At 41.6% G+C, this 16,049-nt stretch overlaps 1 protein-coding gene across 8 annotated transcripts in view; it reads right to left on the bottom strand.

The window, feature by feature from the left end:
- The window catches only part of EIF4G3 (eukaryotic translation initiation factor 4 gamma, 3), a 105,097-nt gene that overhangs the window by 57,565 nt on the left and 31,483 nt on the right, over nt 1–16,049 (bottom strand). For all 8 annotated transcript variants that reach the window (XR_774961.1, XR_774962.1, XM_010577195.1 and 5 more), the window contains 4 exons: nt 7,642–7,821; nt 6,947–7,061; nt 2,855–2,955; nt 192–314 (listed from right to left, as the gene is read on the bottom strand). Coding sequence is in view for 6 of the 8 variants with exons in the window: in XM_010577195.1 (XP_010575497.1) it covers nt 192–314; nt 2,855–2,955; nt 6,947–7,061; nt 7,642–7,821 (519 nt within the window). In the remaining 2 variants the exon portion in view is untranslated. The remainder of the gene's footprint in view (nt 1–191; nt 315–2,854; nt 2,956–6,946; nt 7,062–7,641; nt 7,822–16,049) is intronic.

Here is a 16,049-nt window from a genome sequence, read left to right as displayed (position 1 = left end):
GGGGGGGTGGGGGGGGGGGGCGGGGGGGGGGGGGATGGGGAATAAAATTCTTGAAGAACACTGACAACTTAGGACCATCCAGGTGTCTGAGGTGATCGGTGGCGTGGATGGAAGATACAGGAATTCACTCTAACAAACAGCAAAGCAAAGCAGATGTCACTGGGAGAAGGGCTACGTGGCCACTTTATTACCTGAGGTGGAGTAGGTGTGGAAGTGGGTCTCACAATGGGAGGCGTTGGGTTCCTGCTGCCCCCTCCAGACATTATTTCTTCTGTTATATCTTTGCCTCCTTGGTTTGGATCCCGGATTCGGATCTGCGGTATTGAACAAAGAAATAATTCAAACAAGTCTTCCAGTTACACGCTGTCCTTGGGGTTTATGGAGAGGAGAACATGGACAGGACATAATTCCATTACACTTGGCAGGAGATGCTCTGGATTGAGCTGATGCTTTGCAGGAACGCTGGAATGTGGTTTGTTTCGATAACGTGAAATGCAGGGTATGTCATCCCTTAATCTCAAAACCTAATTTAATCAAAACGCTCAAACACAACAGTTAAGTCTAAACATGTTCACTCAGTGCATGACCCTGTAATTCAGAATATGGTCTCTACTCCTGGAAAATAAGTTTACTGCAACTTAGAAAATTTAGCAGACAGTTTAGCTACAGAACTAAGCTTGCCAGTTAGTGGGAAGTGCAAGAATTAAAAAAAAAAAAAAGACCATGTTTTACCCTGATATGTAATTCAGTGACCTTGCCAACTCAGCTGCTGGTAAAGGGGGAAAGCAAATCAGCTCTTTTTGGTTTTCCCTTCCCTATTGAGAAAAGTCACACCAACAAAACAGAGGGAATCAAACAACAAATACTGAGCAAAGGAAAGGGAAACAGCAAGAAGAACAAACTAAAGTCCTATGAAACTCATCAGCATTTAGTAAACAAGTATGTTTTTTGAGCCTCTTCACAGCCCCAAAATGGGAAGGAAAAATATTTTCCAAAATAAACCACTCAAGAACACACTCATTTGAATCCTCAACTGACACTTGAGCCAATGTGTGTCACCGAATACAGGGAACAATCAAGCTGTCTGGGTTAATTTGGAACAGAGTATTTAATTTTTGATATAAAAACTGAAGATTTCCATAAACCTAAAGACAGTGCTCTTGGTTGAACTCAGTCCATAAACTGCACGCAGAATCCCCATTGCACTGAGCACAACGCACAACCGCAAGCAAACCGAGACATAATCCTTCTGAGGGCAGGGGTCTCACTGGAAACCGACACGCTTTTTTCAGTCAGCAACATTTAAAGTTGTTAGCTGCAGAAGGGTTTTGTTATTTATCAACTTCAGTATGGTGTGATGTCTTCTTGACTCTTGGGTTATGAAGACAAATAAATATACATGTGGTACTTAGCATGTTGACAATAAGTGGTCTTCTCTTGTTTTTGATGGGGAGTTTTTCTTCTAAAACATTTAATTAACCACAGCTACAGGGACTTAAGAGTTGGCACGAATTCCTACCCTCTCCTCCTCTTGACAAGTAGTCAATGGCATTAAAACAAGCTTTCCCTGCCTGATAGCCTGTAGTACTCAAACACTCAACTAATGGTGCATGCCAGGTGTGAACATATATACATTTAATTTTTCTTTAATTTCTCTAATTTCTTCAGCTGAGACCCAGATGAGCAACTTGAAATAGTACGTTCAGAGAAAGGCATCTCAGGCATTCAAAAAACCTTTTGCCTTTCCGCTTCAAAGAACTTAGCTTTGTTGGCATGAAACTGTCTTAACCAGTTGGGCATTTTTGAACGTCTGCATTTCAAATGGCATCAATGATCTGGCCATGTCATGGTTTGGATGCTGAAAAGAGACTCCTCGGGACTCAAGAGGATGGTGAAGAGGTAGCAAAAGAGTTGCATCACCTTTTGCTGACAGCAGCTACAAAAAAGGTCTTTCTTACAAGCCCAGCTAACACATTGTTCAGCTCTTCCAGTTTCCCAAATCAAGTGTCATCTCACATCATCTTCAAAAATCAAAAGATACAAATATTCTGCATTTTGAGACACGTACAAGTCCTGCATTCTTTTTTCTCCCAGGAAACAGTTCTATTAATGTTTTCAAACCACCCTAACACACATAGTGATGTAACGTAACTTCCTTTTCAATCATTTAGAATCAACTATTCACTCACAGGTTCAAGTCCACTCCTAACGTTTTCTGTTTAAATGTTACATTCACCTGGTGTGTCTTTACTATTCCCTACCATCATCCACCTGCAAATGGGTTTAAATTCCATTAATCTGTGTATCTTGAGGAAATGTGGTCTCCAAACCTCTACCTACTTTGATAACGTCATGTGTTCAGGTTCTTTCAAACCTACAAATAAATGCGCAACTTACTGTTTTTCTAACTTTTCCAAGGCATAATATTGAACAATTTCTTTTTTGTCAATTTGAACCAATTCCCAACAGGCTCCCAAACTGATCTGAGTTTGTTCATGCCCACCTGGCTCTTTGGTAAAACTCTAAGCAGCAGTGCGGGCAGCTGAGGATCCCAGGCTTGGGAAGACAATGCAGCTTTCATTTATGTTCGTTACAAAACTGGCAAAAATATTTTCCTTTTTGAGTGGCTGAGATGTCACAAAGTCAGAGCAGGAAGTCCCCATAGAAAGTTGAAAATAAGACAACCACTGCAGCGTTGTGCAATGTTTAATTACACTTAGGCGTGAAAGGCAAGACTTAGCCTCTCTGTAAAGATAAAGCTCAGTTTTAAGCTTAAGATCGCTATTAATTTCCTTCAACCTTAGAACCAGGACAATTCTCAGAAGGGATGTACCAGTTAAGGATGATCACTTACTGTTTTTTTCTCTCTTTTAGCTGGTGGAGGCTGCTGCTGCTGTGTAGGCACTATGATGGGTGCTGACTGATACACTGGCTGACTTGGGTAAAAAGGTGCTCCTGGGAGAGGACAAGAAGACAGAAACAAGAGTGAAAAATTCAGTTCATCTGTTAATGAAACAAAAGCAAGTACAAGAGGTAAAACTGGCCACCTACTCCTCCCTCCCTTCAAAAACCAGAACTTCTAACATCCAGCTGGTCACCTGTCCGTGTTTTGCTCTTCCCCACTTCCACTAAAACAGAAGCTGCTACTCCATCAAGACAAGCCATTAAGTCACTACTTCGTTTTTTTCTGCTGATGGAGGAAAAAAATGATCACGTGCATCCATTTCAGAGAGGCTGTTGAAATCACCAAGGCATGAAAAGGTAAGTGGCCCACCCTTGGACTCCTTTGACAGACAAACAGGTGGGTTTGTTGTTTGGGGGGTTTTTGTCTTTGTAGAGAAATTCAGTCAAACCATTACAAAGAATTTGCAAGGTCAACTGCAACCTATTTTGAAGCATAGCCAGAAAATTTAATTACAAGCAATGTTCTTGTCATGCTGCAACACAAAAAAGCATGACCATGGTTATTATTGCAAAATTATACCACGTTGTGGATTACATTCATAATATCCAATATAGTTTCATTATGTTTTTCTTTATGGAATAAGACTGGCTCAAAATGACTGAGTGCTTTAAAAACGTGCCAGACATAAATAAAGGTGGCATAGTAGAGCTGTCTTCTGTCTGTGGATCAGATTATCAAGTGAGTTTGTAAGATGGTGCTGGGTTTTTTCCCTTCTAGGCATGGATACTGGGTGGACTGCCTGCTTGCACTTGCATCTGGAGCAATGTGATTTATTCTTCAACTGAACTAACCTTTAAATGGGAATGAAAATCTGTATTGTGCATCTGTAACCAAAACGGGAGGTTATTACTATTTCAAGCAAACGGTGAAATCCAAGAAAGCAAACAAAGCCAGCCCAGCACAATCTGATCTGCAACTTCAAAGGACACATTCCTCAAACCGAGAGCTGGAAAGCAAAAGCTCAGAGCAGGCTCCCTGTCTGCAAGCTCGGAACAAGAACTTTTCGCTGCTGAAATAGCAGGCAGGTAGCTGAAAGAGAGCATTGCATGGCACCACCATCAAGCTGCTAAAAGCTCAGCCTGCTATATTCACTCTCGGATGCTGCAATTAAGGTGGCCTAAATGACTCAATAAACTTTTCATTTTGAACTTCACAGTAAGCAGTGTGACTTCAGATCTGGCCTCAGGGCACAAAAGTCTCCGTCAGCATCCCCATGGCTTGGGAAGCGAGAGTCGTCCTGCCTCTCTCCTTAAAAATAGTGATGAAGCCTCAAACTCTTCCAACTAATGCTTTGGCCAAGCCGGCCAGGTGTACAACACGAGTTCAGATAATGTGAGAGGACAGGAGCAAGCCTGGGAGCCCTGCAATGTGTTAATTATCCTGATTTCTAGTTTCCTAGAAACCAGATCTAATCAGATTGCCTGTAATGTGATCCCTGCCAGAGAGCGAGCTACAGCATAACTCAAGGAAGGGCTCTTCCTTTATGAAAAATACTTTTAAAAAAGCAAATCCCAAAAAGCAAGAGTAACTTCTGGGAAGAAATACAGCTTCTGTGGCAACAAACCAAGTGCATTTTTCAGTGCAACGCTCTTTGCTCTTCACCCTGCCTTTTGATCCTTTCCAGTTCAGTGGCACCCAAGTTTTATTCTCCCTCCTTTCCATTCATCATTTCAAGGTCTTTCCCAGGGTAGAACGGAAACTCACTGATATAAGAGAGAACGATTAATTGCAAAACTGAGACAGTTAAAAAAAATGCACTGTCCATCTTCACAAGTTTTGTCTTCTGCAGTATTTTCCCTTATCACCTTCTTTACAGCCTGTTAAACTGCAATGATTTGATGTCTAGCAGCCACACTGGCTACAAAGTCCTGAGGTTATGGGAAGGGCCACTGCCAGCAGCATTATCCATGCCTGTATTGAAAATTCAGTTGTCTCCCAATGCCATGAGCAGCACCTGGTGAGAGACTGAACATTTCCAGTCCCTATATAAATAGCAAGGAAGCAACAGGAGGGAAACGTGGATGAGTACAGGCAAACCTGTAATCATCCTCTTCCTTGGCTAAACCTCCTCTGCCTGGAAAACATTCTGCATGACAGAGGGCTCCAGGTTCACCCACTGATGTTCCGCAGACACAGCAACCTAAAAACAAGCTGGGACTGAAAGATTACAAGGCTCTGTGCAAGAAACCAGGCACTTTCAGGAGTGGAAAGGAACCGGAAGGGAACCTTTTCCAAATTACAGAAGTGAAGACAGACAAATGGCATTAAGCGAGCAGAAAATAAGAAAGCAGACCTGTAACAGCAGAAAAAATGGGTAATTTCCTCATTTAGAGGATCAGATTTAAAGAACCATTGCAATATTTCTTCTCTTTATTTTTTCTAGGATAAGCAAACAGGAACTAGCTGCCTTGTAATTGCTCTCTCCTTTTATTCACAAATTGCATAACCAGGTTTGAAGGCTTCATGGCAACCTTTCAAAGTAGTCCCATTAGATCGCTATACACTAAATAAATAAAAAAAAAGAAAGAAGGAGGGGGGAAAGAAAAAAAAAAAAAGAGTCCAGACCTTTTAAAATTATAAGTAGGGAAGCAACTGGGGCTTTTCTCCCCTTTAAAAGGGATGTGTATTTATGAAGAGCAAGCGTGCAATTCTGCCCATGGTACAGGGTTGTCATTGTTCAGCCTGAAAGGTAATCATTCACTTCTAACACTCTGAAATACCAACAGCTAAAGCCACATGGAAAGTTGACAGTATCTCTGCCCCCAACAGATTACAGAATGTGCATGGGCAGGTAGCAATCAGACTGAACAAAATACCTCAAATTCGGTATCAATAGGTGAAGACCCTTAAAAAAACCCCTACCCATACAACATGGTGATGACTAGAATCATCCTGATGGATTTTAAAATGTTCCCATAAATAAGGAAGGTAAATTTAAAAAAAAAAGTGATATACATGACTGCAAGACACCTAATTCTGCATCTCATTCAAATACAGCTTGCAGGAGCTGATTTGTTTTAACTATCAAAATACAGATCCCACAGAAAACCTTAGAGGAGACTGTGATGTAAGTATGATATATATTGTACATGACAACACATTGGAAATTATTAAGAAAGGACTTAATTACTTTTATGTAAAAGATGACTGCCAAGAGAAGAGGTGTCACGGGACAGCGAAGGACAGTCACCCACTGTTACATGTGGTCTGCAAACTGGGACCCAAGTGAGGTAGTTGTGAAGTCCTGGAGGAGTCAAGGACCAGTGAGATGCAGACAGAAGGGGCACCCAGCACTGGACATGCAGCCTCTGAATTATTAGGTACAGCTTTGAAGCTCAGTACCTGAGGGAGTCAATCAAATATACCGAATATGGTGTGCCAAACAACCACAGCACACACAATGATGTTGGGCTGTCTCCCAAGCCTTTTGCTTGAGAAAAGGTGAGATCAGGAGTTGCCCATTAAAAGGGCAAATTTCAGCCTGTGCATGGGTTACAAACTCTTCGACTGGACTAACTTGATCTTTGCAGCATAAGACTGGTGAATCAAACCACATGGCTTGTTCTTTTCCCTCACTAAACACCGAACAAGGAACACAGGGATAAGAAATGTTAACTGCTGTATTGCTGTGAACATATTCAGGGCACAGCTCAATGGAAACCAGGGCTGCCAGATGTATTCACAATACCTTAATAAATAATAATGATTGAGCAGGGAATAACAAATAGCCACCATTCTTGTTCACGTGTGATTATGGGTAGTTCTGTGAGTTGCAGCCTTTCCTTAAGAACTCATACAAACAATACTCTGTTATTGTGAATTTTTCAGGAGTGAATAATAAGGGCTGTGACACAACCAAATTGAGCAGCTATTTGAAGTTCAAACAAATGCTAATCCATTTCACTATTATAAATCTTCAGCTTGACAACAGAAAAACACACCCAGGAAATGCTTTATAAGAAATCTCCAAGCAGAACCTACCATAGGCATTGGGGAATTCTCCAGGACCTGGTCCTGGATAAAAGGGTCCTGGTCCTGGCGGCTGAACGGGATACTGCTGTGGGGGCCCAACATACGGAGGGCCACTGTGACGATACTAGGAGGGGAAAAAAAAAATAACCATCAGTTTACAAGGAGTTGGGCATCTTCATGCTGTTGCATACAGAGCCTGTAATCGAGCGCCCCAAATCAACAGCGATGGGATTATCAAACTGATTAATGATAGATTCAGAAATGTTACTGTCAAAAAAAAAAAAAAAAAAAAAAGAGGTAAGGCATGTCATCTAAAGACACAACAGGGAGGACATGAGAGCTGAAGTAAAAAACAGTCACTCCCCTGATTTCAGCAATATTGTGTTTTTATGAGGCCCAAGGTTTTAGAGTAATTGTAGATCTATTAAGTCAATTTAGATACATTTATCGCACTAAACATTTTCCAAGAGCTTAGTTTTTCACACCGGTTTTGAGGGGGACCTCAAAAACTAGAAAGGTAATTTATTCCTGCTGCCTCCATGCACAGAACAAATACTTCATACAGAAAAAGGACAAAGGCTACATATGCAACTACCAGCTTAATTTCAACACCACCACCCCAGTCTACGGCAGGTCTTGAGAAAATCCAGATGGAGCAAATGTTGTTTTGCTGTTCCTTAGGTGCCTGGACAATGTATTTTTACCTGTGGTATACAGTACTGAGGGCCCTGAGGCATCGGGTAGGGCATTGGAAGATGATTAACCATCATGATGTGCTGGTTGGTTTGATATACCGCAGTTGGCGTTTGCGCACCAGGACGGATGGAAGGGCTGCTGTTCTGGATGGTAGCTCTTGGAGGCTGTATCTGAGGCCTCTGAAAAAACTAGGGCAGGGAAGGGAGAAAGGAGGGAGAGAAAAAGAAAACAAAGAACCGGTTAGACTTTCTGGGAGAGAATTTGAAATATCAATATAATACAACATTATAATTATAATATTGCTTTCAAAGGGTTGCCACGCATTCAGAAAACTGCAGGACAATTTCTGTTTATCTGTAAATAGCAAGATCATGCTATAGCCTTCTATTTTACAAGGTAGAAGAAGGTAAGAAACTTTAAATTCCAATAATTATTAGTTTGTATCTACTGAATTATACACCTCAACTTTCAGAGCGAATGTTAGAAAAATGATTTTTGTCAAAAATACTTTTTATAAGGTGGGTTGACTGCCAAAAAAGCCACCTTTATAAATATCCTAGGGAAATAAAAGATCAAGGAAACTGTTCCAATATACCTCCAGAACAGCTAAAAAGCCAGATTTTTACAAAGGCCAGAGGTGCGTTATGCCTATCCTTTGTACAAATTGAGCCGGGTGACTTGTCTTGCCTTCCGTTTTCAGAAAGGTGGCAACCTCCTCCAGGGTGGCACCAAACTCTTCTACCATGTTTGCATGAAGTGATGCCCCACGCAGATGGACCAGGTCCAGGAAACCAAGCAACCCACTGGTACACGCTCCATTCTCAACCCTTATGCGCTGGGAAAGGCATCAGCATCCACGGTATGGAGCATTCATGGCACTGGAAGACCTCGCTCTGGAGTCTTTGCAATCTTGAAACTCAGTCGGTAAGATATGCGTCAGACATTAATGCATTCACTAACAGAGTAATGATAGAAGTGATAGAGACACTTATGCCATGCAGAACCAGGAGTTAAAATTACCTGTATAGGTCTGAATCCTCCCTTCAATAACGAAGCAAGAAAGCAGCAGGAAACAGAAAGAAAGCCAATGGAACAGCTTACAGATCAATAGGAAGGAATAGGATATAACATGCACCCTAATTGCACACAATTCCATTCATCTTTCTATCCTGCTTTGACTAATCTCTTACAGAAACAGCAAGAAAAAGACACTGGACTGGTACCAAGGACTCTTCTACCAGAATCCCAAGGCAGGGGTCAGAAACTCTTTTAGAAAAGTTTTATATGGAAGTATAAAAGTTTAAAAAAAAAGAAAAAAACCCCAACCAAACCATGATTAACTGCAGGAAATACGATACTACAGGAAGACTTTGTTTACTCTGTTCTTAAAACATCAAACATTTTTCTTTTCTGGTCTCTTTCAGTGATACAGAGATAGCAGATAAAGCAGAAACCCTTGCTCAAATCATGGATTTGGTTTCCACTTCTGCACCAAGACTGGAAGGATAAGAAATGCCACATATTTAATTGTTAAGCAAAAAAATAATAATAACTAGGTCATCATACATCACATCGAAGACTGCTGGCTGATGAAGTGCATTGATGTAAATAGTTTGTGAGCAACTATATCATGAACAGTGAGAAGAAAAGAGAGTGGTAACCACTAAGGAATGAAGGAATGAGCTGGGCTTATCTGCCTTGGCATTTGGGAAGAATGGGGTAGGGCAGAAGGAAGCTGTGGTGCCTTTACACTTGACATGACAATGAGCTTAAAATGGTCATTCTGGTGCTGCTGAAGACTTTATGACACCTAAGTTATTCCCCATAGCAAACGGTTTCTCCAGGAAAGCCACAGATGACTCCCTGTCTCGGAAATCCAGATACCATTAAGATGAGTGCAATGCTTTTATGTCCAACCCTGTTAATCTGGATGAAGAATTGTCACCGGCACACTGTAAGCGTGACCTGAACCAGGAGAAGGCAACTATCTGGGTAGAAAGTTTAGTAGCAAGGGTGCAGAAAGAAAACAAGAAGAGCAACACATTACCATGCTTCCACATTAATAAAAACTGTGCAGCTGTCTAAATGTGGGGGAACTACACGAGTGTTGCATGAACCAAGGGCATATGATGAATTTATGGTGAGAATTACTAGAGTCTGCAATTTTCCAGTATCCAAAGACACCAAAAAGTACAAAGGCCTTTCTTCTTTCACCTCAAATTACTGAATAATTACTATTTCTAACCTGTTAGCAGGTTACAGCAGAAATGTCTCCAGAGTGGGGTGGGGGTACAAGTCAATAGCCACCACGATTCTGTATTTATGCAGAGTGAAAATGGGCTGGAGGTTGAAGCGAGATGTGCCTCTCTACTGACAGTAACTACATTCACAGGGCAGCAAGAAAAGCCTCCACTGCAAGAGATGGGAGTCCTCCACCGGTGCAAGCTGCAGACATGAACCCTGCTCCTCAAGTTTCTGCTGCACCTACGAAACCTGCTACTAACACCACTGAAACCATTGAGGAAAAACTTACAGCAACAGAAACTCCTTGTTTATGGGTAGCTTTTCGTTTCCATCACTGGCAACTGGTGCCTAAAAGATCATGAGATGTTATCTGTTGGGGTGATACACTGAAGAAACTCCATTTCATGAAACACAAGCCTGCTCTCTCTCCTGCTGTAGCAGAAGGCAGGCAGGCACACTCTGTGCGCCAAAATGAGTGGTGCGTCGCACAGGCTTGCTCTTCCATCAAACACTAAACACCACCATGGTGGTGCTAAGAAGGAGGACCTCCGACGAGGAAACTCTATGTTAAAAAACCCAGCCTCTCAAAAAAACTCTATACTGCCCACACTATCGCAGAGGTAGCTCAAATTCAAAGACGGAGAAAAAAGGAGAAATTCATTACTAGTAGGAAGACAGACGCAGCAAGAAGAAAAGCAGATCCATTATTCCAAGCAACAAGACCATCAGAAGCTTTTGCAGGTGCCAAACAGAGATCTCCCTGGCAAAGTTTGAATTAGTTTTAGCTATGCCACTTCCTATAAGTAAAACTAAAATTCTCAAGGAAATCCGGTATCATCAGAGCACTGTGTATCAGATTTGTATGTGGGTTTTACTGTTCAAAGCAAGTATCATCTGGTTGGCAAACTGTTTTCTGCTCCATGCTTGCTCCTGTCCCTCCAAAGCTAAGCTAGCAATATTCAAAGTCATTCTTAGAAATGTTTCACTATTCTGACTTGATTTGTTAAAAAATTCATCTTGCAAGGTCAAACAGATGCCTGCACAGACAACATTTTCAAGTAATGCTAATGATGTCCCATCGGAGAACACCAGGAGATTAAAATCGGATATATCTTGTCTCTATTTCTTCTAATAAGTGCAGGATTTGGAGTGGAGCACATACAGGACCCACACAGGACCAGAATGAAGGTACCCTGGGCCACAGCAAGGCTTCTGATAGAAATCCTGTGTTAAATCAACCCTTCCTTGACTGCTTCCTCCAAAAATTAACATTAAGTCCTGCTATGTCTAACAATGGTTAAATTAGGGTGAAACATGCTACACAGTCATTCAGCAATCAGTGAGGACCTGAGCCATGGTCCTCAAGTCACAGTACCATCCATTATCTATTCACCTCTTTTAGGGAGGGATTTCTTTGATTATCTTGGAGTCAGTACTACTGGGCAATATAGTCTGTTAACTTTTTCCTCCTATTGTTGCTCCCCAATATACTTACAGAAGAGTACAACTAAACCACTCTCAGGCAATGCTTTTATGGGCTGCCTCAAGCTCAAGTGTTTTAGCCTGCTTGTTCAATAAGCTCTCATCATCTCAGCAGCCCTTCCTCTACCTGCTCAAGGAATTCTTTCTGGAAAATAAAAAAGTAGAGCTGTACACACGCTCCAGACAGGGTTTCCCCAGTACTTCCCAATACAGCAGTAATAACTCCCTACCTCAGCTGGAAATAACTTTCCTGGTTTACCTAAAGATTGCATTGCACAGGTGGTTTCAGCTGATGAGCTCCTATTTTATAGGATAAATACTTCTCCTTGGCACTGAAGTATGAGGGCTTGCACCTTGCAATGCTGGATTATGCCTCGTTTCCATCATGCTGGTCCTCCTTGCACAGCATCCAGCATCCCTGTGCTAACCACATTTTCTAGCTTTGTACTCATTGTTTGCTGCAGACACATGCCTGCTAATTGTGCCAGAGTAATTAACACTAATATTAAGGAAATCCACTACTAACCTCCTGTCTACCTCTCTCAGCACTACTCTGCCCTTTACTTCTTAGTCACTCCTTATATATACATGCCCTGATATCCTTTTATTAACCATCATCATCTCCTGCTTAATTTTCTTCCCACATGACCCTGTGTCAAAAAGTCTGCTGAAGGCCAACCAGATAAGAGGCTGTCATCTAGAAAAATCAATGATCAAACAGAACACCAGAACTCCTTCTGACAAACCACCACTGCATTTTAATTGATTTTCCATTTACTCTGTATTTCTAAGCCATCACTTCCAGTGAAATGTCTGTGGAACACTCCCTCCCTACTCTAAAAGCTTCACTGAAAAATAAAATTGTGGTAAGAGGACTGAAAACAAATCTATGCTAAGCTTAGCCCATCAAACACAATGTGGATAGGCACCCATCTATTTTTTTCTAGACTGGATCAAGAGTGGCAGTTGTGATGGGTCCACAAAGCCCTGCAGAAGGTTGCGGAAAAAGGAAGCAAAAGGAAAGTTCAACAAGTTATCATCAACGTTATCAAATCAAATTGCACAACCAAGCTCTCCGCTTCAATTAAGCTTCTCATACCCTGAGACAGCTCTGTTATTAATTTTTAGTCTTTTTGGTCTGACCAGGAAGGCTGGTGGGATAACCTGATGCTGACCTGGAAGAGGGAGGAGGCAGCATCTGCACATGCAATACAGCAGGAACCACGTCTACTTGCAGGTGAAAGCTGGCACATTATATTTGAGCTTTCAAACTTCAACACAGGCACCAGGGCTCAGCTGAGGAGTTGCAGCCTTGAGACCTAAAGATCTGGTGCCAGAAGCAGGAGCTGAAGCAGAACGTCCACAGGTCCACATCTTGCTTCCCCAGTGGCCACCAGCAACCCTATAGCAGCCCTTTGGGCATTTCCCCCCCACCTCAGACTTTCCCAGTTTTATTATTTACTAAATGATAAAACAGGGGAGGGGGGATGGGGGGGATGGGGACAACAACAGGACGGGACACGATGTTTTTGTGCCAGCCACGGGATTTAGAACTGGTAGCTCATTTATACGCTCATGGATGAAGGCAGAGAAGTAACTATGGCACCCATTTCTGATTGCTTTCTAAGTCGAGATACTTAAAAAAGCTATGAAATGCTTAGTCTTGAGTCAGCTCAGGGAGTAAATTCCTGACCTCTCCAAATCACAAGGCTTTTTAACAACAGTACATGGCCAAACCCAGTTTTCTGTTGTATAAGCTATACCCAAAAGAACTCGAGTAACCCCAAGCTAAAACTGGAACAAACTACAACAGCAACCTCAAACTAAATTAGTGTGCCATAACCAGTAAACTAATCTCAAATACAACTATAGTCAGAAAGGGAACTATGACATTTCAGTTTATATTTGTTCTTATTTCTGTTTTTAATTACACTGGCCTCTTCTGAGGATCCACTTTAAAATAACCCATATGGTCCTGAAGTCACTTCTGAAATTAGGGGTTATTCTACATTTTGGACTTCAGATTAGAAGAAAACTGCTATTTTCAATTGTGCTTCATGAGGATCAGAAGCAACAAAATGACTCAAGAGCCTAACTTAGAAAGAAAAAAAGGGATGCTCTGTGCATAGTGTGGGAAACAGAGCAGCAAGCCCAGGCAGGGTAGTAGCCAAGTCAGCTAGAGCATTTCAAGAAAAACACAAGTTGACAGTATATTTAAAAATACTGCCACAAAACACTTTGTAGGGCCCACTTTCTTTCTCCTATAAAATGAGACTTTTCAGTGGTTTCTCAGGTAGCTGTGTTCATGGAACCAAGGATTAGTGATACACATTTAGCTTTTAATCAGAACCACTGCAGCTATTTTCATTTGCCTTCAGCCACTATTTACTTAGTATAGCACCCTAAATCTCATTCTAGTATTTTCTCTCATACAGACTTTGATCACACTTTCTATAGCATCAACTGGCTTGGACTACCAGGGCAGGCATTCCCATCAGAAAATAAATTGCTGACAGAGTTGCAAGTCAACTTCAGGTGCTTAAATCATGCTAATTTGATTACTTTAAAGATCTAATAATTACAGGAAATAACATTAAAGAATAATCCATTATTTGACTGAAAAAAGACACAGAATCAATAGAAGGCATATGTTAATAAAATCACACTGGGATTGACACAGGAATCGTTGCAAACAACATCTTGCTGCCACTTTCTTAGAAGAGCACATTGTATTGTTGCAACAAATATTAACACCGCTATGGTCGATCTATTTATTTAGTACCTTTTAGGTTACAAAATCTCTGTCTCAAAGCCTACTGCATATGTTACACAACTTAAGCATGTCAGAAGCTTCCCATGTGAGAATAATTATTTATGTTGGTCTCAAGCACCCTCCAAGTCTTGGGTTTGGGATGAGCTCGCTTCAACAGCCGTGACCCTCCTACACAGGTCAGTGGCAAAAATCCCTCTCTCCATCCCCAATCCGTGCCATGGGCAGAGCCTTTTGGATTAAAAGAAATAAACAGCTCATCTATAGCCCAGGTTTCTCTGTGCCTGTCCTGATCCAGTGCATGACATATAACTGGGAATAAAGCCTGAAAGGTTTTTCTAACAGTGACAGCCTCTCTCGGATAATTATAAGCAGACTTCAAATATAAGAGTGAAAAATCTAAGTGCAAGACAGTTAAATACGTAGTGATAAAACTGGGAAAACACTTGAAAATTACAACTTTTAACCTGCAGGCGGGGTCATAACTGGGTCCAAAAGAAAGTTTTAAATCAAGTTATGACAGATTGGTGGTAGAGTCATACCAGTAAAGCCACCAAGTGCTGAAAGCATCTCTTCCAAGGCTGCGTTGCCTCGAGACTCATGGTCCAAAATCTGCTCACAATGAGCTCAGTAATTTTTATAAAAATATTAAATTATATATTCAGTGTGAGCCATTTGCCTTAGTAATGACCTATGAAAGAACTAAGGAGTTTCTGAACAGCGATGCACTTTCAGTATTGCATAATATAAACACAGACCTCAAGTTAAGGTCAAGAACAGAAGTATCTAAACAAGATACTAATTCCATCGTTCCCTGCGTTGCCCAGTCATTCTGCAAACATTCCTCCACTGCCGCCTGTCAATGCAATCCCTTGCCACGCACAAAAATAATTTCTCTCTCTCTCTCTCTCATGACATTTGCCTGCGAGCAAACAAGTGCAAATGCCTCATTCTACTTTTTAAGCCTTTTTTTTGTCCTGCTCTGGAAGGACGCCTGTCTCCATGCTGCTCTCTGAGGTGGAAGGAACAAGTATTATCAGCTTTTTGGGGTGTCTGTGCCCACTTAACACACTTACCTGCTCTCCTGAGACAGTACTTTCCCAAAGGTGCTCATCTCTACAGTATTAAACTGCTCAGACTAACAGGAGCAAAGTGAGAACAAAGTAATTCTCCTGCAACAAACCTTCCGTGACTTAAGCCCCTGTCCCGACATCACTGGAGTTAATGGGATTATTTTTTTCTTCCCTATTAACTTGGTGGAAACAGCCTGTTCCTTCCAAGCCAAGAGTGACACGGAAACAACCGAATCTGGGAGAGCTTTCCTGCATTTGCCATGCCTCTCCTCCTCTTTTCCACCCATCAGTACCACATCTGTCCCCTGAAAAGCTACAAGAAGCAGCAAAATCAGTCCCCAGGGGAAAAGGGATTTGGCAAAGATGAATTTAGGAGTTGATAAAAAAGACAACTTTGGACACATTGGCTAAGACAGAAGGGACCTGTGCATCTGTCCTGATGCTGAAGAGGTCCTTCTGGTATTTCTGCCACCCCAATAAGTGCTGCCCATGAGTTTCACGAGTCAGACCTGCTCCTAATTTTCATTCTTCTTAAGTCATGCAACAGGAATACTACAAAGATTCCTACATGTTTGGCTTTCATAGGGTGAGTAAAAACAACATTAAGCAATGTAATGAGAACAGATACTCAGGCGTATCACACAAGAAATGTATGAATTGTAAAGTCGTTTGCCTTGCTCTGAGTTTGAAAAGTAGGATTTTCTCAGGGATGCAAAAGCCCAGTTCTCGTTGACATCTTCAGCTCAGGCAACATAACCCAACGACTAGTTTAGGAAATATTCAGCAAACTTTCTAGAGACTTGAAAAGGCAAGCATATCTCACAAATACCTGGCAATGATCTCTACA

The sequence above is a fragment of the Haliaeetus leucocephalus genome, unplaced genomic scaffold (assembly GCF_000737465.1).
Source record: "Haliaeetus leucocephalus isolate CR32 unplaced genomic scaffold, Haliaeetus_leucocephalus-4.0 Scaffold556, whole genome shotgun sequence".
Classification (NCBI taxonomy): Eukaryota; Metazoa; Chordata; class Aves; order Accipitriformes; family Accipitridae; genus Haliaeetus; species Haliaeetus leucocephalus.
The sequence above is the reverse complement of the archived record's forward strand: the minus strand, read 5'-3'. Positions and strand labels throughout refer to the sequence as shown.